This window comes from Cebus imitator, unplaced genomic scaffold, assembly GCF_001604975.1.
Source record: "Cebus imitator isolate Cc_AM_T3 unplaced genomic scaffold, Cebus_imitator-1.0 Scaffold48, whole genome shotgun sequence".
Lineage (NCBI taxonomy): Eukaryota > Metazoa > Chordata > Mammalia > Primates > Cebidae > Cebus > Cebus imitator.
This window is the reverse complement of record NW_016107363.1, coordinates 1,543,579-1,569,778: the sequence shown is the minus strand read 5'-3', so window position 1 is coordinate 1,569,778 and position 26,200 is coordinate 1,543,579. Positions and strand designations below refer to the sequence as shown.

The 26,200-nt window shown below is 39.0% G+C and overlaps 1 protein-coding gene across 2 annotated transcripts in view; it reads left to right on the top strand.

Moving 5' to 3' along the window:
- SYNPR (synaptoporin) overlaps positions 1-26,200 on the top strand; it is a 340,334-nt gene that overhangs the window by 177,614 nt on the left and 136,520 nt on the right. For both annotated transcript variants that reach the window (XM_017527363.2, XM_017527364.2), the window contains one exon: positions 21,538-21,662. In XM_017527363.2, coding sequence (XP_017382852.1) covers positions 21,538-21,662 — 125 coding nt within the window. The remainder of the gene's footprint in view (positions 1-21,537; positions 21,663-26,200) is intronic.

The window sequence follows — 26,200 nt, the reverse complement described above, 5'->3', positions numbered from 1 at the left end:
TTTCTTTTATGAGGACACTTGTAATTTCATTGAGCCCATCAGATAAATCCAAGATCATTTCCTCATCTCAGGATTCTTAATTTTATCTGCAAAGAGTATTTCTAGCATGTAAGTTAATTATATGATAGATTAGCATGTGGCCATCTCTGCAGAAGTTTTTATTACATCTACCACAGAATGGTAAAGAAAGGATATATGAGTAGCTTCATGGAGAAAACAGCACTTGAACTGAGTCTTAAAACCCAAAGATGGAGAAGGTACTCCAGGCAAAGACAGCGGCATAGGTGAGAGTTTGTAGACAAGAAAAAAAAATAGCCAAGATTGGTTCAGAAGGCAGTGTTGTATATATTTTGCTATTTGTGAAGACAATGAGAGATGAGGCTAGAGAAAGAAGCAAGGACTTGAAGACCGAAGGCCTTGAATGCCATGCTAAGGAACTTTGACACTTTCTGGCAGGCAATGGAGGCCACTGTCTGGTGACAAGTAGGGAAAAGGAGGTGATACAGTCAGACTTGCATTCTGGAAAGACAGCTCTTGTGGCAGCATGGATTAGATGTTTGGGGGCAAGGCTGGAGGCAGGTACAGCTGACAAGACCAGCACTCTGGGCAAGTCATGATAGTAGCCTGAACCAAAGCACTAGCGGCCAAATACAGAGATGTACACAGGTATAATCACTATTATGAATGTAGAAGTAACAAAACTATGTAACTGACTGAAGGAGATGATGGAAGAAGGAATGCAGGATGACTCTCAGATTTTTTTTTTTTTACTTTGAGACAGAGGGGGGTACCATGGGCTGAGATTGGGCATATCTCAAATAAGACTGTTGCCATGATTTCTAGGAAATACCCTAAAAAGAATATAGCCCTTAGATGCTTTTTAAACCTTACATCCTAATGCCATACCCAGGCAGAAATTCTCGTAGTACTTGGTAAATGGGTTTGTTGTTTCATTTCTAATGTTTCACTGGACTTGTAGTGTTAAGAAATGAGAACTTTATAATCATCATCATTAAAGAGATCTGGCTCATACGAAGCACGTTCCACATTACCCAGCTCCTCCTACTCGCTTTGGCATTTGTCTACCAGTTCTTTCCAGGAGACATAAACCCTTAAATGAATAAAATTCAAGCAGCAGCTTCCTCCTTTTACTCTAGCAACTCTGACATCTTCTTACATCATTGCCCTGGGCTTTTTCTGAATTTGTGTCAAAACATTTCTTCTAATTCTGTCCCCACAAACCACTGGTTCTGTTAGGGATTTGTATCCCATCCCAGCATCTGTGAAATACAGTGGTACGGCTGAATGGAATCCAAAGAAATCCAGGTGCCTCCAAGTTCTCACCCTATGTCAGGCTCTGCTTGTCTTTTTTTTTTTTTTTTGAGATGGAGTCTCACTCTGTCACCAGGCTGGAATGCAGGATCATGGCTCACTGTAACCTCTGCCTCCCGGGTTCAAGTGTGTTTTCTGTCTCAGCCTCCTGAGTAGCTGGGATTACAGGTGCGTGCCACCACGCCTAGCTAATTTTTGTATTTTTAGTAGAGATGGGGTTTCACAGTGTTGGTCAGGCTGGTCTCGAGCTCCTGACCTCATGATCCACCCGCCTTGGCATCCCAAAGTGCTAGGATTACAGGCATGAACAGCCACACCTGGCCTGCTTGTCTTTACTTCAATGTGTAGATGAAGTTCAAGAGAAGAAGGGTGTCTCTGGATTTGGCTAAGAACTCAAGACAGGTGGTCCTGGATTCAACTCCTTGCTCTACCACTTATTCTGTGTGTGATGTTACAGAAATTACCATGCTATGAACCTCAATTTTCCCAAATGTGGAACAAGGATAATATTTATCTTGTAAGTGTGTTGGGAAGATCGTTTGAGATTATGGATATAAAGCACTTTCTTCAGGATGTGGAAAATAGTAAATGCTCCCCAAACATTAGTTAATTCTTTTGATTGTAAGTATTTTATTATTAATAATTGCCATAGAGTGACTCATAACGAAATAACAAACATTCAGAGTCTTTAGGAAGACCCACCTGGTCTTGCCTCAAGCCTCATCTCATGCTGTGCTTCCTCTTGCCCACTGCAGCCATAGTAGCTTCCTTTCCTTTCCCCAACCATGTCAAGTTCTTACCCTTAGAGTTTTCTGTCCAAGACTCTCCATTCATCCATCCCTAACTTTTCAAGACTAGCTCCTTCTCAGTCTTTTGGGCCAGAGAGTCCCTTCCTCAAAGAGGCCTTCCTTGTTCACCTTATCTGAGAAGACTGCAGTGTTACTCTCTACCATTGTACCTGCTTATACCTTAATTTCATTTATCACAATTTTATTTTTATTTGCCTATCCATTTCTTGCTATATACGTAAGTAAATACACTGCACCCAGCACCTACACAATGCCTGTTATTTTGTGTGCAGTCAATAAATATTTACACTTAAGAGATATTCATTTTTTAAGAAAAATGTCTGCATATTTCTGATAAAACAAATTGGATACAGACTGTCTCAAAAAGAGTCATAGGTAAAATAAAACCTTGAATTCAGTCGTGTGAATTTATATGTATTAACCTCTAATTTAGGTTGCTGAGTTATACTTTATTCCCAGAACATGAGTGCTGGCTTCCTAGAGTTATTGATAACAGAACTCATGGAAAGATACCCTTCCTAAATTGTATACTAATATAAAATGGTCTGAGATTTATCTCTTTAGAATGATGATATCTTCTTCATCTATTATGACTGGGAAGATAGGAAAACATTAGACTGGAAAATTATTCTTCGCATACTTCAGTGTGCATCCATTATAATATGCAGTTACAACCAATCTCTGCTAAGGAAGTCAAAACACCATAACATTTTGATGCTCTCAGCCGGCCTCTTGAGCATTGCTTTCAGTTTCCTGTAAAGGGAAGGTGCTTATGTGAACATCCAAGCCCTGGCGACCAGGGAAATGAGTGGAAAATGAAGATTGGGTTCTACCATTCCTGTCAGGCTCCTTTGCTCTGCAGATATGCACAATTCAGCTGCCACAAATATGATGCTTTGGCCGCTACAAATCACAGTCTGCAGAAACTGGGTTATTCCATTAGAAATAAATTCTATGCCACACATAGTTATTGAGGTCTCATGTGTGCCAGTGGGTTTCTCAGCAGGATTCTGCCACTTTTCTTTTACAGTCGAGGGAAAGAGATTCAGCTATGTCACTTTACTGTGGAACATTTTATTTTACGATTGCAGTGAAGTGATCTTCATTCAGGGTAGCTCCCTTCTAAGAAACAGGCTGCCTCAAAAAATCCAGATCCTGGATTTTCTTATAGATAGGATTTTGGTGCACATGGAAATAACAAAAGTGGAATTGGTGACATGATTCTAAAGGAAATGGTTTATGATAATATCCAAGAAAAGTGGAAGGTGTGGAATCAGAAACCTAAGTGGGCAGTACACCTGGAAAGTGCCTTGGAAGTAGCTGCCCAAAGTAGCTGTGAATGAATGTGAGGGATAGGTTTTCAAAGGAGGCATCCATAGTCCATCACCAGTTGTGGCACCTTATAAGTTGTGCTGCTCTATAAGAGCAGAAGTTCTTAGCCTGAGGTCCTTGAATCTGTGGTTTGGAGAATGCTGAGAGGTATCTGAATTCACCAGGTCCGCGTGATAATTTTTAAATATATGCGCAGATGAGAATTTTTCTGTAGAGTATGTCCATAGCTTTCAGGAGATTTCCAAAGGAGAAATTAAGCTTAAACACTAGCCCAAAGATACTCCTCAGCTCCTCTCATCAGGAGCTATCAAACCTAGAAAACAACTATCAAATTTTCCCCCAAACAAATTCATCTTATTCCAACTTCCAAGATAACCTCACACCTTGGAATGCTGTCATTCAATTTTTGTCACTTTTATTTATCTATTTTTTGTCATGTTGATCCTGCCTCCTTTCCCTCATATGTCTTCACATTTCATGTAGATGTCCTTTTTCCTAACATTTAGTTCTACTTTTTTCTCTTACTTAACCACTTCTGGTAGACCAAAGTACCCCTAAAGCACTTTGATATACACTTGTGAGTTTCACCTTGTTTAGGGCAAGAGAAGGGATTCATTTCCAGTTCAACAAATTATATTAAATGCTTGCTATGAGCTATGCATTGCGTTTGCACTGATGCTAGTTCTGTCATGTTGATCTTTATTTACCTTCCGCAAAGAATGTTTTCTCTAATTTTTTTCACCTACTTTTTAACTTACCTCAACTGCCTGTTTGACTAGAGTTTTACTCTTGGCTTACTGACCCTCATTGAGGAAATTAATTTACAGACACTCCCATAGTATGGGGGTTGCAGAGATGATCAAAGGATGGTCCCTGCCTCAAAGGGCTTTCAACCAGGCAAGGAAAATAATGTAATGACATCCTGCCTTCTTTGTCATTCTTAATCGTTTCATTTTTATTTAATTTCTTTTCACCTCCTCAGAAGATACTCCACTTTCCTTTCTAGTTCCTCAAATACCTAATCTTTACATCTTCCTTTAATAAGATTAAGACCCTTTTGTATAAGATCCTCAATTTCCCTTTTTTCCAATTCAGTGTAACTTCCCAGAGCCCCATCCAATGCCTCCTTCTTATCTCTTAGAGAAAGAATATTCTCTCATGTTCACCAGGCACATATTTATTGGGCAAATACTATTTGTGAGGCACTTCCCACTTACATTTCTCTTCCCACATCTTCCAGTTTTCTCCAGCTCATGCAAACCACTCATTTTAGAATTGTATCACTAGTTTTTGCATCATTGTCTGTGGTTCCCATCAACAAACAGGATGTCTCTGATAGTATTTTAACCTTGCCAGATGTGTTAAAAAGTAGTATAAATTTAATTTGGGAGCCCAAAGCTAAATTTTTAAGAAAAGGCCACTCTGTCTTTTAGTTACAGAATCACTAGATGGCTCCATACTTGCAGTCTCTTCTGCAGAGCTGGAGTTTGATGGGATAATACTTATGTCTGTGTTCATTAGTGTGCTCCATGTGAACTCCACTTATCACTGGTACTCAGAAACTGAAACCAATATATTAAACATCAAGTAATCTAATAAATTTTATTGCCTCTTAGATTTAATCAATAGAAAGACATTATTGAAAGATGGTGAGGACCTTTATCTTATTGCCTAAAAAATAATGTCTTTTACATGGAATATAAAACCCTGTAGGCTATGGTGATCCTTCATTTCATTAAAATATAATGAGAAAAAGCTACTCTCCTGTAATGAGGCAGAACTAAATGGGTCCTTAGCACAATCAATAAAAGATTATTAACAAAGAAAATTTTTGTTAAAGAAAAGAGAATATATTTTCTTCTATGTCCTACAGTAGTATAATAATAGAACAGACTGAAATTTCCTTAAAGAATGTTTCTCTTGGGAATTTTGCTTAATATTATTTTTGAATATTCTTTTAAAAGCATGAAAAGTATATATATCGAATGAAAAACTATATTGGATTTTATCTATAAGTATATATTCATGTATAAATTGCTTAATACTCTGATCTTAGCCTTTAAAAACTTTTAATGAAAAATTTCGGGCATGTATAAAGAAACACAAAATAATATTATGAGCCTCTGCCTCTTTGTTGTCTAGCTCCAAAAATAATTACCCCACAGCCAATGTTGTTCCTTTTATGCTTTCATCCTTACACTCTCCCCAGGCATATATCACTCCTCCCATAAGCAAATTGGTATGTATCTCTCAAAGGTATTTAAAACAAAAATACCACAATATATCACACATAAAAACTGGCAATAATTCAATGTCATCAAATAGCTACACATTTCCAAATGTTTCACTGAATCTCATGATATTTTTATAGTTTTATTGAATCTAGATTTTTCTTAAAATTCACACATTGTAATTGCTTGGTATGTCCCTTAAGACCTTTTTTGTTTTTAAGTTTATTTTAAGCTCAGGAGTATGTGTACAGGTTTGTTACATAGGTAAATTTGTGTCATGACGGTTTGTTGTACAGATTATTTTACTACCCAGGTGTTAAGCCTAGCTCCCATTAGTTACTTTTCTGGATACTCTCTCTCCTTCCACTCTCCACCCTCTGAAGAGCCCCAGTATGCGTTGTTCCCTTCTATGTGTCCATGTGTACTCATTATTTAGCTCCTACTTATAAGTGAGAACATGGCAGTATTTCGTTTTCTATTCCTGTGTTAGTTTGCTAATGAGAATAGCCCCCAGCTCCTTTTAATCCAGATGTTCCCCTCTCTCTCACTTACCTCCTTTCTCTTTTTTCTTTCTTTACTTTTCTTCTTCTTCTTTTTTTTTTTTTTTCCGGACTTTTTGTTGTTTGTTGTTGTACTTAAATAAACAAGGTGTTTCCCCTGGAGATTTTCTCAGGCTCTGGGTTTTGCTGATTTCATTCTTGTGGTGTCATTTCACATGTTCTTCTCTCTCCTATATTTCCTATAAATTTACAGTTGGACATAGAGGCTTGCTTAAATTCAGGATTTGATTTGTTTTCCTTTTGCTAAGAATACTTCAGAATTGGTGTGGTCATCTTCCTTTGGCAGTATATAACATCTGATTGGCTTTCTTTTTGTGATATTAGACATCAGTGCTTAGATTTATTAGTTCATGAAGGGGTGTGTGTTAGCCATCTCAGGCTCCTGTAACGAAATACTGTAGACTGTGTGGCTTAAAGATTAGAAATTTATTTCTTGCTGTTCGGAACACTGGGAATCCAAGTTGAAGGTGCTGGCAAGCTGAAGGTGCTAAGGCTTCTTCTCTCAGCCTGTGGGTAGCTGCCTTATCACTGTCTGCTTACATGGCTTTTCCTCAGTGCGTGTATTTGGAGAGACAGGGAGACAAACAGAGTGTCAGCTCTCTGGTGCCTCTTCTTATAAGGGCACTAATCCTATAAAATCCAGCCTCACCCTTATAACTTCATTTAACTTTAATTACTTCCATAGTGGCCCCATCTCAAAATACAGACACACTGGGATTTGGGACTTTGACATGCAAATTTGGGAGGGACACAAACAATCCAAAACAAGTTGCAAAACCATGATATTCTATTATTTCTTCATTATTATCTGAATACTTTTATTTATTTGTTCATTCTTTTGTTTATTTATCTTTTGAGATAGGGACTCACTCTGCCACCCAGGCGAGAGTGTGATGCTACAATCACAGCTCACTACAGCCTTAACCTCTCAGGCTCATGTGATCCTCCCATCTGAGCCTCCCAAGTAGTTGGGACTACAGGCACATGCCACCCAGCTAAGCTAATTTATTTTTTGTAGAGATGAGGCTGCCACTATGTTGCTCAAGCTGAGCTGAAGACTTTTATGTAGAGAATGTCTACTCTTCCACTCTTTGGTCAGTGGTGCTCTTTTTTTTTTCCAATTTTTTTAATTGCATTTTAGGTTTTGGGGTACATGTGAAGGACATGCAAGACTGTTGCATAGGTACACACATGTCAGTGTGATTTGCTGCCTTCCTCCCCATCACCTATATCTGGCATTTCTCCCCGTGCTATCTCTCCCCAACTCGCCACCCCCTGCTGTCCCTCCCCTATTTCCCCCCGACAGACCCCAGTGTGTGATGCTCCCCTCCCTGTGTCCATGTGTTCTCATTGTTCAACACCAACCAATGAGTGAGAACATGTGGTGTTTGATTTTCTGTTCTTGTGTCAGTTTGCTGAGAATGATGGTTTCTGGGTTCATCCATGTCCCTACAAAGGACACGAACTCATCGTTTTTGATGGCTGCATAATGTTCCATGGTGTATATGTGCCACATTTTCCCTGTCCAGTCTATCATCAATGGGCATTTGGGTTGGTTCCAGGTCTTTGCTATTGTAAACAGTGCTGCAGTGAACATTTGTGTGCATGTGTCCTTATAGTTGAACGATTTATAAACCTTTGGATATATACCCAGTAATGGGATTGCTGGTCAAACGGAATTTCTATTTCTAGGTCCTTGAGGAATTGCCACACTGTCTTCCACAATGGTTGAACTAATTTACACTCCCACCAACAGTGTAAAAGTGTTCTTATTTCTCCACATCCTCTCTAGCATCTGCTGTTTCCAGATTTTTTAATGATCGCCATTCTAACTGGCGTGAGGTGGTATCTCAATGTAGTTTTGATTTGCATTTCTCTAATGACCAGTGATGATGAGCATTTTTTTATATGTTTGTTGGCCTCATGTATGTCTTCTTTTGTATAGTGTCTGTTCATGTCCTTTGCTCACTTTTGAATGGGCTCGTTTGTTTTTTTTCTTGTAAATCTGTTTTAGTTCTTTGTAGATTCTGAATATCAGCCCTTTGTCAGCTGGGTAGATTACAAAAATTTTTTCTCATTCTATTGGTTGGCGATTCACTCTAATGACTGTTTCTTTTGCTGTGCAGAAGCTGTGGAGTTAAAGAAAAAGCAAGACACAGGATTAATTCTTTTATTTACCAGTTTTTAAACTAATGAATTTGTTCCCTAGTATTTTCTAACACAGACCAATTCGATTTTTATGGTTAGTTGCTCCTTTTGGTATAGTTATAAACTCATGAATTTAAACTATCTTTATCTGTGTGGCCTTGGATAAATCACTTAATCCCTCTAAGCCATGGTTTACATAGCTGTAAAGTGGTGATAATGATGGTACCCACCTCACAGAGCTATGAGATTTTAATGAGATGATGTCTCTAAAGCACCTAGGGCATTGATGGATATAAATTGAAGCTTACTAAGTAGCAGCAGCAGTTGTTGTGGTTATTGTGATTAGAATTATAATCAGAAAATACCACATTACCATATATTTCAATCTGCTCATCTAGAATGTCTGCTCTTGTATTTTGATAATTTTTCAATATGAACACTGCCTTTTAACAGTATGTTTTAAGTTTGTTTCTTCTCCATTACACAATCAAAATGCATTGTAGCATGTTCCTGTTGTTGGAGAGAGATAATTTGATCACCATGCATCATGTCTGAGAAGTTCAAACATCAATTTCTAGGTTAAGAATCAGAATAATCAAAATGAGTCCATGACTGTCTCGAAGTAGAAGGAGTATAGAGATGTGACTTGCCAGTATGGTGTTCAAAGGAAGTAGAATGTAGAAAGGTTTTCAAATTTCTAGATACATTTATTTGCACGTTTCAAAATTATTCTGGTAATAAATGGTTCTATGAATGATTCTGGGTTGCTACCTCTTAACTCATGAGCTTAAGGCAATGCTATTTATACTTGTGGCCTGTAGCCGGTAAGCCCCGGATTCTATTTAGTACAGCTCCAAAGTGTGTGCACATGCACACACACACACACACGCACACATACACACACGCCTATAATCCCACCGCTTTGGGAGGCCAACGCAGGTGGATCACTTGAGATGGGAGTTTGAGATCAGCCTGGCCAACATGGTGAAATCCCGTCTCTACTAAAAATACAAAGATTAGCCAGGCATGGTGGTGCATGCTTGTAATCCCAGCTACTTGGGAGGCTGAGGCTGGAGGATGGCTTGAACCTGGGAGGTGGAGGTTACAGTGAGCCAAGAACATGCTGCTGCACTCCAGGCTGGGTTACAGAGGGAGATTTCGTCTCAAAAACAAACAAACAAACAAACAAACAAACAAAAACCTCCTATTATTCTGTTAATGGACGCTGTGCTTATCTTTCATTAAGGTAAAGCTGAATTAAATTTCTTTAAAGAAGAAGGAATGATAAGAGAGACTTTTTTGCTAAATGACTCTTATTATCTAGTGAAAAGGCATTAATTGAATACAGCCAATTGACTATGGATCAACATTTTTTCCCAGAATAACCCTATGATATTCTAAATTGCTCCATGGGTATAAATACAACTCTGGTTGATAAAATATTTTAAATTTTAAAGAAGACATGCCAAATGTATTGAATTAAGCCAGAACTGAATCCCCATGGGAATTTATTTCCTATTCAGAAAACACTGCACATGGCAATCTGAGGCTTACTCTAAAAAATAAGGGGAGGAGGAAGTGGAGGTTTGTGACTTATCTTTAGTGTTTTAAAAATTCAATCATTCTGTATTTTCATGAAAGCACAGCTTCTGGCAAGGAGTAGTTCATTCCAGCATATCCAATGCATGTTATTGAACTACAGAACAGTGGCTGTCTGCAGAGCTCATTGTGCTCTGATTCTATCAAGAAGAAGTATGCAATTAAGATATCTATCATCACTGATTTTCTTCAATACACTAGATATGGTCATGGTAGGTTAGAAACTTCAGGAAGTCCATATCACAGATTTACCCAGGAAAAATACCAAGTTCAAAACCACTACCATAGGCAAGAAATTAATTCACAAGACTCTCTCTCATCGGGTGTCAGAGAAGTGGTGTCAGCTCTATTGAATTTTTATTTTATCTTATTACTCCATTTTGGCAAATATGAGAGAATTGGAGTTGACTCCTTTAAAGGTAATTATTCCTATTCAATCTGATGGAAGTTGCCCTTTTTAATCAACTAATGCTTGACGTATACTTGAGCCATGTGTTCAGATGGTATATTTTGAAATATTTTTACCTTGATTCTAAAGAGAGACTTTGCCAAAATGTTTTATTAAATAAGCAGGTCAAAATGTTCTTCTACTTTATAGTCTCTGTAAATATAAATAATTTGAAAGTACTATTGAGGATAATTCCAAAGGGAGTGGGTTTCTTTAACTTTATATTTTTCATCCAAATGAAAGTGAAAGCAGCACACCCATTAATGACAGTTCTGAATTTACTTCTCTCAAGTTACCCAGATGTTGTCTGCATTTACAATTTTAAGAAAATCAGTTTTTAGTTATAAAAGTTACACATGCTTATTAGAATAAATTCCATTAGTGCAAAAATAGTTAAAACTGAGATTTTGACTCTAGCTTCTACTTCTCAATGATTACAACTAGTAACACTTCAGTGCTGTATTTCTAGACCTTTTCAATTTCTATAAAGTATATACTGTATGTATATGTACAAATATTTTCTTTTACAAAAATGCAATACATGTATTTACTTTTTTGTTTTAAAAAGATTATAAACAACTTTCAACTTTCTGTACTACTATTCCTTCTTTTTAACCCTTGCATAATATTGATTAGCTACTTCATAATTTAATTACTTTTTTTTTTTTTTTTTTGAGACAGTCTTGCTCTGTTGCCAGGCTAGAGTACAATGGCACAATCTTGGCTCACTGCAACATCCACTTCCCAGGTTGAAGCAATTCTCCTGCCTCAGCCTCCTGAATAGCTGGGACTACAGGTGCGTGCCACCACGCCTGGCTAATTTTTTGTGTTTTAGTAGAAACACGGTTACACCATATTGGGCAGGATGGTCTCCATCTCCTTGTGATCTGCCCACCTCGGCCTCCCAAAGTGCTGGGATTACAGGTGTGAGCCACTGCGCCTGGCCAATTACTCTGTGTTTTATAGAAATGAAAATTGCTTCCAAATTGTTTTCACCATTTCAGCCATGTGTTGTTTTATTTTAAAGACTTGTATCAGGCTTCATGTGGAAAAATATAACTTAACCAGGAATTTAAATTTCAATTCATGGGCAAGAGTTCAGTTTAGCTCATTGCATAAAGGCACAGAGCTGTCTAGGAAGTATCTAGTGAAAAAGAAATGACTGAATCTTGAATGGGCTTGACAATGCTATGTTTCCTTTATAATATGCCTTAGAAGCTTGTTTTATTTCTGCCAGCTTTCTCTCATCAGTTTCTGTGGCAGAGAGTGGAGACTGACTGACTCAACAACCATCACAACCCTCTTTCTCTTGCCCACCTCCCCTGTAAGACTCAGGAAAGCTGAATATTCACTTCCTAGTCTCCTATACAGTGAAATGTGTTCAGGAACACAGCAGCCATTTTATGACAATGAGGCAAAGACTGTAAGAACCAAAGAAATGTATCCAAACATCATCAATACCAGTAGCCACCTAGCTCTAGACTTCCTGATATATGTGAAAAAGAAACCCCTATTTGTTTAAGCCCCCTGTAAGTCAGGCTTTCTGTTATCTATAGCCAAATACTCTGCCATGTGGTATAGTCCCCAGACTAGACATTTCAGAAAATGAAAACAGAAACTTATTTTGCCATGTAAGTAACTTGGAGTTTTCCTTCTGTAGGGCCTATTCAGAATTCCCCAGTTGATAGCATGAAGTACAAGTTCTGTAAGGCTGCTTTTGCCTGGGAAGATTTCACACAAATCACAAAGCAGTTAGAAGGGCACAATTTTTTGACAGGTAGCATGAAATGGAATGCAGCATAGGCAATATTGAGGCCATTTAAGAGCACAAATAGTTATATATTATAGACCGGAAAACACACATAGCTCTGTGGGGAAAGCCTTTTAACAATAGCTTTCAGTGCCTCCAAATAAAATACAATTGCATGTGTTCCAGAGTCAACTTGCAATTTTTGTCTTCACATGAAGGTCCTGTTTGAGGTTTTACAAGGTTGTTCACAAAAGCCTTCTGGGTCACAGTATTATACACCCATAGCAGTAACCATAAACTGATGGCTGATAAAGCAATTGGTCAATTTCCTAAGAAAAATATGATTATGAGTAGGAGAAGAAAAGACTAAAAGAAAGAATTAGGAATGGAACATTAAGTTTCAGAGGCATTCGTCTGTCTACTGGGGGCCTCCTGTATAGCGAGTAGAGGATGAGGTAGGCCACGGTTAATAAAAGCTCCTTCTGCATTGGAAAATATCCTGACAGTCAGGTACACACTCCTCTCTTTTTTAGGGCTACTATTAAGGCAATCAGCTGTGTTCCCAGAAATACTGAGGACTAATCAACAGTTCAAGACAAATCATAAAAGGAGATGGGACAAGAGGGGGGCATCAAAGCAGGGAGGAGGGGGAGGCTCTGGGCCTCTTTAACCTATGAGCTGTTGAATTGTGAAGCTGCATGAAAGTGAGGAACCCAGCACCCTTAGCTGTGGGTGGTTGACAATTAGGAGGAGGAACTTGTCAAGTGTAATTGGCATAACCTACTCACATCAGGCTTTTCAAATATTCCGATCTTGCCAGACTAACTCCCTCCCACTGGGAGCCTGCGATGCTGCAGAGTGGAGGCTTGGGTGTTGCTAAGGTACAGTACATGAGCTACCACCTGCAGCAATGTGGACAATCAGGGCTTTGTCTTATATATGCTTCATGTAGCCCTCATCTTTCTTTCTGAACATTGATGTGACAGAGAAGGCCTTAGTTAGAAAGCCCATCTATGGTCAGTATTTCTGTATTAATCTTTCCACAGTGTGCTCCATTGGAGAGAGACCCTTTTCACACTCCTGGGAGGGTTGGGAAGAAGAAAGATACATGTTAGAGAAAGGCCAACCTGAGTTCAAACCATGACTGCTTCACTTACAAGTAGATCATGTGATTTTGGTCTTGCTGTTTAATCTCGGTTTCCTCATCTCTAAAATGAGGGGTTATATTTCTGCTTCAGGGTGTTATTGAGAGGCTTAAATAAGCCAGTGTAAATAATGGACTTACTGAGAAGATTGATACAGAAAACTAAATATAACGATTTTATTATTACTATCATCATCATCCTTTAAGGAGTGACTATTGACTATTCAGTTATTCAGTGCCAAAATGCCCTTTTTCAAGCACTTCATTCTTCCATTGCCCATTCATTCATATATTCACTTATTCAATAAAATTTGTGAGCCACAGACAACGTTTTGGGCCAATAGGTAATACAAAGATGCCTGAAGCATGGTCCTGTTGGCAAAGGATTTGTCCATTGTCTGGGGAAATAAGACAATTCCTTGTCTTCCACCTTCTGCCAATCCTCTTACCAGTGTAATCAGTGTGGCCTTTCTGAACTGCGCTTTTTTTTTAATGCCTCTCCCCTGCTGAAAAACTGTTCCTCTTGAAAGACCCAGGTTTCTTCACATTGACAAACTAATTCTGTAAGATCCAGAGAGTAAATATGTTTGGCTTTGTAGACCACAGACTCTCCAAGTGCTCAACTTTGTCATCATAGCGTGAAAGCATCCATACATAGGTGAAGAGACAAGGCTGGATATGGCCACGGGGCTGTCATTTTAGGATCCCTGGTAGCCCATACCTTACATATTTCTGTCTGCCTCTTGAACTGAGTAACTCTCTTCTTCTTACCTTAGAACATATGCAGCCTTATCAAATGCACAGCCCAGATGTGCCTCACTTGCTCACTTGTATGTCTTTGACTTGCTTCTCTCTGCCTAGAACACCCTTCTCCCTCTTACCTGGATAAATCAGGTGCGTTTTCCTGGTTTCTGCTCAGCTATCCATTCCTCCAGATAGCTATTTCCCCTCCCCTCCCCTGCAAGTATGTACCATATATTATCCCAACATGCTTCAATTTGTGCCAACACAGTAATGCACCATTGCAGTGCCTGTTAGCTTGTCCGTGTCTTCAAATAGACAGCAAGTTCCCTGGAGGTGGGGGAAGGGTATTATTTATTTATTTATTGTATTTCTTTTGAGTTCAACAAGCATTTAGGGAGTACTTACTTCATGCCAAGCCCTGTGCGAGGTGGTAGAGATGCAGCAATAAACAAAAACAAGTGTATTGCCTTTCCTTAGGGAAGTGGTAAAACAAAGAAGAAGCAAGGGATTAAATAATACCAAACTCATACCGATTTTTAAAAGTCTCCTCGTGTTAAAAAATGGAATAATGGGAGTAGGGGTGGATGTGTACTAAAATGAGGAAGACTAGTTAATGTAGTCAAGGAAGATTCCCTCCTTAAAAAAGAAAAGAAAGAATGGGAAGAGGCCCTTCATGCAAAGCATGCGAGGACAGAAGTTACCGCTGAAGGAGGCAGACAGCACAAAGGTTCTACAGCTGGAAGGAGCTCAGTTGATTTGGAGACAGCCAGAGAGACTAGAATGTGGTAAGCTAGAAGCATGAGATGAGGGGTTAGGGAAATACGATTTCCTTTATTATCATAGTCCTAGGGTAGTGGTAATGCCTGCAAAGTAAAAGGTGCCCTCTCAATTAGATACTGTGTTAGCCATGTTTCCCAAAGGCAGATCCTGAGACAATTTTGGTTCAATAATTTATTTGGGTAGCAATGGTGGGAAGTACAATGACAAGTGGGCAGCGGGATGGGGCAGGAAGGAAAGCCAGCCAATGATGTGTGGTGAGCAGGTTGCTTCTATGGGAAACTGGGGTTCAGTCTCAATAAGCACCCTCTGAGAAAGTGTTTTGAACACATCACAAAATTGTCCTCCAGAAGGGCAAGAACATTGAAGTTTCTACCCACCAATTTCCTTCTCACATTGTTTGAAAGCTGCCAGGGAATTAGCTCCTGGGGACATCTACCTTGCTCCAGTCTCAGGACAGGCACACTCGTGCTACCTCTGAATGTCCTCAGCAGGGAAACTCAGGTGTGTGAGGGAGGAAGCCTTTGGTGTGTATGAAACTGACCCCTGAAGCTGCACCTATCAGTAGGGCATCAATAGCCTTTGCTATAATAACTAACTAAATAAGTGAGTAAGTAATTGAGTGGATGAATGAATGAATGATTATACCTAATGGAAAAGGAGAGAATCAATGAAATAAGCTCAAAGTGAATGAAGGTCCCTGGTGCAGGTGAGCATCTTGGTGGCAGTGGAGTCATGCAGATCTCTTCCTGGTTAGAGGCAGTATGTTCGTAGCTTGGAATTGGCCATCGTGGAAATATTTGCACTATGGAAGTTGGCAAATGCTATAAAACACAGCTTTATTCCTGGGAGATTTGTTTGTTGGTACACTTAACTTAGTTCCTGTCAGTCTTCTGACTTGTTTCTTCCAGGATTAGTACATGAAGGTTGTGTCCCAGGCCTTGGGAGATATCCTCTCCCCAACTTCACTGCAGACCAAGCATCCCTAAAAGTGCCATTAATCAGCCTGGTTTTCTGTCTTCCTCCAACCTGTTGCATTTAACTATGACTTGCAAATTAACCATAAGGAGTAATATCATCTTTCATTGGTATTCCTTGTGTGGGTCTATTAGCACCAAGGAGTGAGCTGCTTGCTCTCTTTCCAGGGGAAAACCTTCAATGTCATTAATTGCAAAGATATCATTCCTGCTATGGGTGATTTTGCTTGATGGATGTCTATTAAGCCAGAAAACACAGGACAATTTTGTTCTGTTCCACCTAAATGTATATCTAATCATGCTGCATACAAGGGGATTCTCTGTTGGCTAATTTTATAGATTTTGAGAGTAATTTTTTGTGAGGAACAGAGCCGTAGATCATCTAAGACAGTAGTGAAATGAGAGTTTATTGTGGGTGATTTATTTTGGTTTCCTGAACTCAAGGGAAGTGAATGATTGGGCCAGTGGTTATGACATTGATTATATTAGAATGTGCTGGAGGGTGAAGTGTCTGCTTTATTTGAGGAGTATCAGGAGCCTAAGAAAAGATGGGAATACAGAGTTTTATAATTCTACCTGAATGGGTGAATGGACTTTTGCCCCTGGGTTACACCTTCAATGTTTAGCAAGGTGAGCTAGTACACCACATTACCAGAAAGAAGGCACTGTGCTGGCTGAAGATGTCTTTACATATCTCATCAAGTTGCTTATACTCATCACAGAGTCAGCCTCAAATGGAGAGCTTTCTCTCTAGTTCTCTGTCTCACTGATTTCTACACCACCCCCTCACACTGTCCCCTCAGGCTTCTCTCACTCCTTGGCCTTTTAGTCTCACCCTCATCCTGGCTATGTAACAGAAAGTTATTCTATCTTTTTTTGTCTCTCTGAAGGGGAAGTTATTCTATCTTTTTTGCCTCTCCAAAGGGGAAATTGTCTGCATTAGGAATTGCACTTAGTTTTGCAGAACCCAGCGTCTACAAGACAAGTCTTCTCAGCTGCTGACATTAATGGCCTCTCAAGCATCAGTGGCCAAGAAAGGAATGCCTTGGCTCTTTATCATGTCTTCCAAGGTCCTTCCTCCTTCTAATATCTTCCACCCCCACCAAGGGTAAAAAGTGGAAGAAAGGTAGGAAGGATGAAAGAGGGGAAGAGAGAGGAAAGAAGGAAGGAAGGAAGGAAGATGGAAGGGAAGGAGGGAAAGAAGGAAGGAAGGAAAGAAAGATAAAGCAAGGACAACCTGCTCTGCTTTGGTAATGAGCTTCCAGCTGTGTGTTTATGAGACACTCAGGAGAAACATGGAGAACTTCAGGTCACCAAAGTACCCATGGTATGTTTCTGGGTGAAGAAGACTGCACCCTTTGAGAATCAACTCTTACATACGTGGCAAAAAAAAAAAAAAAAAAAAAAAAAAAAAAAAAAAAAAAAAAAAAAAAAAAAAAAAAAAAAAAAAAAAAAAAAAAAAAAAAAAAAAAACATTATTCCCCTAACCATAGAGCTAATTAGAACACTAACATAGGAAGTCTAGAGACCAGGATCCTACGTCCTACTTTCATTTTTTGCATGGCTTCCTCTCACTCATCTCCCAGGTCTTAGCTTAAATGTAACACCCCCAGGTGTAATCTCCTGTCCAGAATAGTTTCCCCTCTAAACGTGTAACACAATTTGAGATGATTTTATTCGTATGTGCTTTTTGGCTGTGTCTCCCATATCTAGCATTAAGCCCTATGGTGGATGGGAAACTTCCTTATCCTTGTCTTTTCTCTAACTGTTCAACTTTTCTGTTCCCCAACAGCTGGCACATAGCAAATCTGTCATTAAACATCCAGTGAATGAGGCAAGTTAGTCTCGATTTGGTAGATGTGGGAACTGCGGGTTAGAGAAGTGGAGTGATTTTCTCAGTGTCACACAGCTAGGAAATGGGCTCAAACTTAGGTCTGCCTCACCCCAGAACTGCTCTGCTCCCCCATGTAAGGAGGAATGGTTGGGCGAGTAACTGGGAGGGGAATCAGCAGGAAGATTTCTGAAGTCCCCTCCCACTCTTTCAAGATAACACCTAGAGAATCTCAGGCCTCTGGAGAGCCTCCAGTGCCCTCTCCTCACTGTGTCTTGATGTGTTCCAATTACAGGACCAGGCCACTAACTGATTTTCCCTGGAAGAGTTGATTCCACACTCCAAAATACAGAGTCAACCATCCTTGTAATAACTTATTCACTCAGAAGGATCTGACTCTTCCAGCATTATACAGACATTGTTTGTTCAATCCTACCAAACCCATGTGAATTTGGCATCAGTCACATAGTATGATTTCCATTTAAGCAGTTGTCATGCTCAGGGTCAGGTTCCAGCCCCAGCTGAGGGCAGAGGGGAGGGGGTGGATGTGGGGCAGGGGGCTAGAAGAACACTTGAGAGACAGCAGGTAAATGAGATATGGCTTTATTCAGCTGCTGTCTCATCAGCAGCTTACTCATACCGTTATCTCAACTGTCGACTCTGGCTCTGCAGCGCCTCTCAGCAGCTGGCTCCCATGCACAGCTGCACGGCCAGCCTGCAAGAGCAGCTCTAAGGCTAGCAGCTTAACTCTTTCTCTCTCTGGGCACCAGCAAGCTGAGCCATGTCCTGGCTCCCCTCCTGTCTGTCTGGCAGACGATCATTGTCCCTTACAGGGGTCACTAGCTTCACTCTCTCTCTGGGTGCCAGCACCTGCACAAGAGCCATGTTGAGCCCAAGAGCACAGATCAACAGGGCAATTATACATCTTCCAGACAATAGTGGCTTTGAGCTAAGTATGAGCTTACACAAACAGGGTATATAACTAGTGGAGTGTGCGCCTGCACTGTAAACTTCTTGAGTCATGCAGGCCTGGATGTCTGCCTCAGACTATTCCTTAACCAAAGCACATCCATGTACCTTACAGCAGTAAGGATGATGGGGAAGGGAGAAATGTAACCAGAAAGCCCATAGGTACCATATTTAACTCTATTAGAATGCCTTGTGTTTTCAGCATTCAAGAGAAGTGAAAAGAAAAAATTGTGGTGTATGTGGCATCAATAGTCTTGACACCTCGTTTCCATGTATCTAACATTTTAAACTAGTTAAATACATAATTATCATTCCTTCTTAAGTTTATTATATGACAGTATTAATAATACCTTACTGTATATAAAGCACTTAATATAAGATGAAACGCCAAGGTAGTTTCTTTATAGTTATTAAGCACTGAAATGGACAAGATTTGTTTTTATATCATTCAATCCCAATTTGCTACATTTTAACATCTCAAGGATTTTTTTTTTTGAATGAAACGTTTTGAAACAATTATGCTATTCTACCATATCTTTCCTACAGAAATATTAAGCTTCATGTACCCATGCCTCACAACACTGTTGGCACTGTGAAATACAACCATGTATATTAAATATTGGGCATAATACTTGACCCATAGTAGACACTTTAAAATGGCCACAGTGTACAATCCCTTCATACTTTTATGTACACAACTGCCTATCACACACCTGGGACTCCTGCCCCCAGAGAAATGTAAATATCACACAAATCTCTGCATGAATTGGAATAGGGTAGCATGTAGATACATATTCCATCTCACTTAGTTTTCTCAGCGATTCAGAGAGACATAGGAGATATCCCTGTTTTACAGATGAGGAAACTTGGAGATGAAAGGGCTTTCTCCATTGCCACAGCATGGGGCGCCACACTCTGTCATTTCTTTTCTTACCAGAGATGCTATCTTAATGTGGCAAAAATGGTTGGGACATCCAGTGTTGTCTGATGAAACCTAGAATTAAGCATTGAACCATTAAATTCACTTTCTCTTTATTTCTATTAATACTACTAATACTTACAGGAAGAGAACATTTGGTCATGAGAAGTAAGTCAGTCCACTGGGGCTTAAAGATGGGGTTATCTTCAGCTTCAGCATTCTGTGGTCAACCCCAGATTGTGGAGTGAGCTGGAATAGCTTTTGTCAAATCCTGTGTAACGAAAGCTAACAAAGTCAAGAAGCTCAGTTTTTCTGGACTGCTTGGATGTTGGTTCACTGGGGCAGATAGCCAGACAGATTTATCTAGGGATTAAGTCCAAATTTCCTATTTTATGGCCCAGAACGTCTGATTAAGGAGCATCTGCTACTTACAGTAATATTCGTTAACATTTATTGAGAGCTCACAGAGTGCCAGGATCTGTTTTAAATGCTTCACACATGTTAACACATTTTACTCTTACTACAATCATTATATCTTTTGGTCGAGTTCTTCCCTTTTTTAAAATACAGATTTTAAAAACCAATCACCTAAAACTGACACACGCATACACACACACACACATACGGATACACATGACCCACAAAATATTGCTTTGCCTGTGAAGGTTTCACAATGCCTTGCTGTCATTACCCAGTCTTTTCCTATTAAAGTTAAATGGCCAATTGAGACAAAACCATTCTGAGGCTGTTTTTCTACCCCGATTAAGATTGAGGTGGCAGGTGTTATAGATAATATTCATTTCACCTTCTGAACTTTCTGGAAAGGCCTGGTGATCTTGCCAGCTCCATCAGCCTTCTTGTCCACAGCAACTGTCTGTGTCACACCACAAATAGCAAAGTGACCCAGAAGAGTTCTCATCAATGCTATTTTTCATTGAGGAAATCAAGGCAGGAGGAAATTAAGCAGCTTTCCCAATGTCACATTCCAGAGCCCTTGACCCCAGTTGACCTCTGTGCAATAACTCCTCTCACTATGCAAAATGATCTAGTGTTTTCAATAGTGACCACAAACTACTGTAAGAACCTGAATTCTAAAATTAAATTGTGATAAATTGGAATTTTGCAGCATGTATTAGGTGTATTTGATTGACTTCCTTTAGAAATGAGCAAGAAATTCTTTTGAACTTAGCCAAATTATGAAATGAACAAAGTTTAGCATTTGTTTATGTCCCCTCTTCCTATCTTCCAAGCATCTGTTCTTTCTAGAAGATTTCTCAGAGTCCCTTCTCCTAACTATTGGTGCCTGGTTCTCCACACATTCACATTCTACACCAGGACAGACCATGACATTAACTGTTGAAACTTTTAATAGTTGACTTAGAAATAGCAACCACACAAAGATGTAACCACCAGTGAAAGCTGGAAGCTGAAATATACTGAGATCTTGTGCTCTAAAATAGCACCTCTTAGAAACTCACCTACTCATCCTCAAACTCTTTGCTCTAGAATTCTCTGACCATGACTTCAAAATATTGATACATATTATTCCAAAAGACAAGTCATGTTTATGGTAGAAAATATAGCCAAACAAAGGGAAGAAAGCCAGGATACACTCCCACGTCTTCCTATCTGCAAACATCCAATATTAACTAGTTGGTAATGGACTTTCCAGCCTTTGACTATAGGATTATGCCTCTGCCCTCTGAGGCGTGACAGCTCTTTACACACCCAACATAGCTCTGTTTTGTCTCTGTCTTTAACCATTCTCCAAGCCACATTTCTGTCACTTGCCAGACTATTATTTTAGATACCATGTCCGCAGTCCTCACTCCATTCTACCTTCATCTTCCAGCTGAACCAAGTGCGATAACTTCCCTCAATGCAGACATTAGGCTCCTTTTGATATATCTCATTAAAGCAGTATCATCCTAATAACTGCCCTCTTTTTGTTAATTTGTTCTCCACAGCTTTTTGCAATCTTTGCATTTGCAACATGCGGTGGCTATTCCGGAGGCCTGCGGCTGAGTGTGGACTGTGTCAACAAGACAGAAAGTAACCTCAGCATCGACATAGCGTTTGCCTACCCGTTCAGGTAGGGAACGGCGATTCATGCTTGCTAGTCTCACAGAGGGGGTCTTTCTTTCTTCTGTGGTTTGTCTCAGAAAAATGCAGTCTTCCAGGGACTTCTGGGTAAACAGAAAGGATTCTGCCTGTACCCACGGAATGCCCAAACACAGTGCCCACTCACCAGCTAGTGTGGGTACTGGGAAGATTTATGAGGTGTGCCTTTAAGACAGAATTGACTCTCCTCCAAAAAACAGGAAACAGAAAAAAAAAAAAAAAAAAAAAAAAAAAAAAAAAAAAAAAAAAAAAAAAAACTTGCTACAGACAGAAAGAGGGAGGGAAAAAGAAAGGGAGACTAGAGAAATAATTGTAAAATACGATAAAATAAATTCAAGAAATATTTTTAGCACATTGCCTCTCTAATGCACATTTTGATTCACCAAGAATGATACATTGTTTCCCAAATACATTTGACTGCAGAGACTTTTTTTTTTCTGCTGAGTAGCCCAGAGGGTCTGTATACTATGGAACACATCCTTCATATATATGCCTAGTCTAAGACAAAGATAACTCAGTTCATACGCAATAAATCATCTTAGAGAGGTAGCATTGATACCAATATTCTTACTGGTTTTTAAGAGTAGAAGTGACGAAAGTTGCAAATACCTCTGCTGAAATAGATACTCTCCTAACTAACTAGTAAGAGAGTACAAAGCTCAGAAATATTAAGCATGTAATCCCTGGAAATTTAATAATAAGAGCTGTGCTATGTTGGTGGAAATGGACATGCAAGTGCTTAACTTCTGAAAGCTCTGGACCAACCCCTTGGCTTCTGGAGGAGAGAGGCCAAGCCAATGCATACTTACAGATTATCATGCAGTATCTAGGACAGGAGATGAGAATTGCCAATGGCTAGGCAGCAGGGCTGGGATGCTTAGTAACATTAAACATGAAATCATAAGCTCGGCATGACTTCTACAGTGACTTCCCACTAAGAGACATGGCAGGAGCAGGTAACTTGAAAGTGAGTCTCTCAAGATAAGGCAACAAGTCCCTAAACACTGAACTATCAGAGCCCAGGAGTCTCAGTGTTTTCCTCAAACTGGAGGAGAGTAATCAGGAGACCTCTCTGAACTAGAAACAAGTACCTGAGCTGGTGTGGCCGTGGAAAGCAGGGTAAATCTAATTTCATAAAATTCCTGCTTAAGCATAAAATTTGAGAAGACACTTCAAGCACAGTTTCCATCACTGGGCTTCTTTAATTTCTTTCCAAGACTACGTGTTCAAATGATTGGCCCAGTGAAAGGCAACTAGAGAAATTAGATCAAAACATATTGCCATCTGTAGCAACCCCCTTATTTGAAAGATTTTTACTTGGATTCTGAAACAAATATGGTTAATCATTGTATTTTTTAGGAGCACAGCTTTTCTTTCAAACATTATCTTACTCAGAAGCTCCATGTGTACAATAGATATGAGTCACTGAGAAAGGTGGATCAGGAGAAGAAGGGAACTTGAAGCCCCCAGCTGGTCCTCCTCAGCCTTCTCTCTGCCACGCACCTGCCCACTCCCCACCAGCCCCTGTGAGATCTCCTGGGAACCCTAGGTCTCCTAGAAACAAATTTAAAACCACTATTCTAGGATAAAGCAAGAAATAGTTTTCCAGTCTTCTTACCACATATTAGATGTTCTGTCTACTGTTAAGGAAGCAGAATTAGCCAATTTCATTTTATAGACTGTCTTGTACTTTTGCTCCCATTACTGTTCATCTAGGAGATATACACACCATTCCAAAATGGCTCCATTTACTAGGGTTGCAATTTCAATTTTACATTTGTATATTTTAACATGTACCATTACCCATGTACATATCCTTAACATGTAATAATATCCATGGACATGTACATATCTATAACATGTAACATGGGAAAAATCTCAATAATAAACCAGGATTTATACAGGTTATTATGAAGACATTTGTTTCAGAAGAAGTATGGTTAGTGAGATCCTGATGATATAAATCATTAAAAAGTAAAAAGTGATAATATCCAACATTATAAAGAGTGGAGAGAAATGCAGACTCTCACATGTGGTTGGAAATAATGTGTACTGATAAAGCTTTTTTGGAAGACAATTGGAAGTAGCTATCAAAATTTAAATGCACACCCTGTTTAATCCAGCAATACCATTTCTAGAGATCTACCTTCAAAAATGTTCATATTAAATACACAAATATATGCATGTAATGATGTGCACTGCAGCATTGTTCATAATAAAAGACTGAAACAAACCTGAATGTCCATCAGCAGGAAGCAGGCTCAATGAATTATTTACATATGTCCTATGCAGAAGTTTTAAAGGTGAATGTACAGATATAGAAAGATGTTTAAAATGTATTGCTAAAGGGAAAGTAAGTAGCAGCGTGTTAAGAAAAAAATATAATTGTAAATGCACAATATAATTGTAAATTTATGCGCCTATATGTTTATATAAATTTGTAAAATATAAAGTCTGGAAAGTTAACCAACAGTTAATAGGGATTACTTCTGGGGAGGGATTTGTGATTTGTAGGGGTCATACGTTTACTTTTAACTCTACATACTTCAGTATTATCTGAGTTATTAAAATAGGCATATGTTACCTTGGAAATTTTTAAACACTCCTTAAAAATAAGTCACCCTATGGCTTCCAGTGAGATGATATGATAAGACACAGCTTCTGGAGAGAAATAACTCATGGGAACGCCAACTGAAACTCCCAATGGATTAAAGTAGATGAAAAAAAAATCTGTATTTTCAAGGTGAATGGCAATAAGCAGATGTCGAGACAACACAGCAATTTGAAGTAGGTGATTATAAAAGCACTGCTTATGCTTAAAAAAGTTATTTTCTCCTAAATTGTCACAAGCCAATGCCAATGATATGATGATAATCTTAGAAACAAAATAAGAACATTCAGTAGCTGTTAACTATTCAGTGTATTGCAAAGACCAAAAGGACAATAAACTCAAGTCATTTGAACAAAACAATTAGTTTGTAAATGATACATCAAAGGAAGCTACTTAACCAGTTATCAGACACATATTTGAAGATGTAAGATAATGTCAGTGTTGAAAATTCTAGATAACTCACAAAGTAATAATGTGCTGTTTCTAATATGTGTGCCAAAGTGCATACCTCCTTTACACCACTATATGTATGTGTTTCTGATTCCTATTAGAAATAATTGACATTCAGCAATGTGTCATTTTTTTATAGACGTAAAACATTTGTCACCTTATCTTCCTTATTATTTGCGATTAAAATGAAAGGCTATCACTTAACTGTTTTCTCATCTGCAATAATATGCTACATTTGGTGTGAAATTTGATAACTAGGAGGAGCGTAGTTCTAGATTCCCTATTTTTGGTACTTCCTTTATGCACTGAAGTGGAAAGTAGGGTTTGTCATTTTTAGGTACTTAATATGTTTGCAGAAAGCCTACTCTAGGAATGTCATGTAACATTTGCACTTACACACGACTAAAAGACAGAGAAGGGCAGAGTTGAAGGGTTAGGGGTCTATGGGAACAAACATTTTCATAGCAAAGGTAATGGAGAAGGCCAGAATGATGAATGAACAGATATGTGAACACTTATTGCAAGGGCACAATGTGCCAAACACTGAGCTAGACACTTTGACATAGATTAGATTATGTAGGTATTACACAGACTCTGTGAAGGAGGCTGCTATTGTACTGATTGAGAAGACTGAGCTGAGAAAAATTTTCTTGACATCAAACAATTAAATCTAAACCTTTGGATTTTTAAAATTTTAATGATTTGAATAAAAACAAGAAGAAAGCAAAGTTTAGGCTGTATGGTGAATAGAACAAAAATTTATGATGGATGAAAATGATAAAGTTAGAAAGGCCATATTTTTGCCCAATTATAGAAGGCCTTGAATTCCTTGTAAGTTGGATAAAAAGGAGTTTAAGATGACAAAAGAAAAACAACAAGGAAATCTCTTTTGAAGTAGAGAGTACAGGTTTGAATTTGATCATGCAGAGCTTGAGATGCTCGTTAGATGCACAGGGGAATTTTCTATTAGGACGTTTCATGCTAAACCCTATGTAAGATGAGTGAGGTGAAGACTGGAAATGAAGCTTTAAGAGTCATCATCATGAAGTCACATTTGGAGGAAGAGAGGTCACAAAAAGAGACAGAATGGGAACTATGGAGGATGCCTCTACTTGTGACTGAAAGGGGTCACTGAAAGAGACCAATAGGAGAAGACCAAATGGAAAAGAAGTTGGATGACTCAGAAAGTTCAGGTTTTTCAGAAGTTAAGAAAACTTTCTGCACATGTATCCCAGAACTTAAGGTAAAATAAATACAAACAAAAATAAAATGAAATGAAATATAAAAAGGCCAGGTGTGGTGGCTCATGCCTGTAATCCCAGCACTTTGGGAGGCCAAGGCAGGCAGATCACTTGAGGTCAGAAGTTTGATTCCAGCCTGGCCAACATGGTGAAACCCTGTCTCTACTAAAGACACAGAAAAAATTAGCCAGGCATGGTGGCTCATGC